Raw genomic sequence first — 1,097 nt, 5'->3', positions numbered from 1 at the left:
CCCTGCTGACTTCCACATTTAGTCCAAAAGCTATATTTATGGGAAACCAACTTATTTTTGTAAGAGCACGTGAGCACCCATCCTGAGTCAGCCCACACACCCAGGGTGCCCTGCCCTGGCCCCGGCAGCCAGATTCCTGTGGCTGCCGTAGGGTCGCACTCTCAGGCTCTGCCTGCAGCGGGTCAGCTGTGGGAAGGAGACATCCTCCTGGGGCCACTGTCCTCTGCAGCCGCTTTCTATAGGGTTCGAGGGCTCCCTTCCCTATGGCTGCCATACACCAGGTGGTCACAGGGCTCCTTTATGTCTTGCAGAAAATGTTACGTGACTGCTACCTCTGGCTGCTGGCGGTGACCTGGGTGCTGCTGCTGGTGACAACAGGTGAGCCCGATCTGCCCTTCCTCGCTGCCTTCCTCCCAGTACCATACGTGGGTAGTGAAATAAGGGGAGAACCCAAAGGCTGTGAACCCAACAGTGGCGGGAACATGGCATTGAGAGGTGTGCAAGGGCCAGATCCTGCATTTCCCAGGATCTGGAGTTAACTGGAGCCAGCCTAGCTGAGGGACAGCAAGGCAAGTGAGAACCCAGGGCCCCCAGTATGGGTTTTATAGGCAGTGGGCTCAGGACAGCATGGGTGCCCAGTGCTGGGTGTCAGAGCACCCCGTGGCTGCCATGGCTGCAGATCAGCCTCCCCCCAGTGCCCCACACACCAACTCTGTCTTCTGTCCGTTTCAGCCTTTGCCATGGAGTGCCCCAAGATCAAGGTGGGGACATGCAACGACTGCATCCAGTCCGGTCCCAGCTGTGCCTGGTGCAAGAAGCCGGTAGGTCCATGTAGCCTCTTGCGCTGTCAGCCCCCAGTGCTCAGCTAAGCGGCAGCGGGATGGTCACCCTGCCCGTCCGGCTCCGCCTGCGGTGGAGGGAGGAGACTGCATGGTGGGAGTGTTTCATGTCCTACAAGGTGGATGGGGCCAGGAGGGATCTGACAAACAGGACCCTTCAACCTTCATTTCTCCATCAATACCCTGGAGACCTGATCTGGGAGCTGGGTCATCTTGTAACGAGCCCGTTCACCTCCTGTTCCTCTGATTTTTTTCCTG

General features: G+C 58.2%; 1 protein-coding gene across 1 annotated transcript in view; it reads left to right on the top strand.

Moving 5' to 3' along the window:
- The first annotated feature begins 314 nt into the window (after nucleotides 1–314).
- Nucleotides 315–1,097, top strand: part of ITGB2 (integrin, beta 2 (complement component 3 receptor 3 and 4 subunit)) — a 6,198-nt gene continuing 5,415 nt past the window's right edge. The window contains exons 1-2 of the mRNA XM_009699658.1: nucleotides 315–378; nucleotides 733–821. Coding sequence (XP_009697960.1) covers nucleotides 315–378; nucleotides 733–821 — 153 coding nt within the window. The remainder of the gene's footprint in view (nucleotides 379–732; nucleotides 822–1,097) is intronic.

This window comes from Cariama cristata, unplaced genomic scaffold, assembly GCF_000690535.1.
Source record: "Cariama cristata isolate BGI_N322 unplaced genomic scaffold, ASM69053v1 scaffold21034, whole genome shotgun sequence".
NCBI classification, from domain to species: Eukaryota; Metazoa; Chordata; class Aves; order Cariamiformes; family Cariamidae; genus Cariama; species Cariama cristata.
The sequence above is the reverse complement of the archived record's forward strand: the minus strand, read 5'-3'. Positions and strand labels throughout refer to the sequence as shown.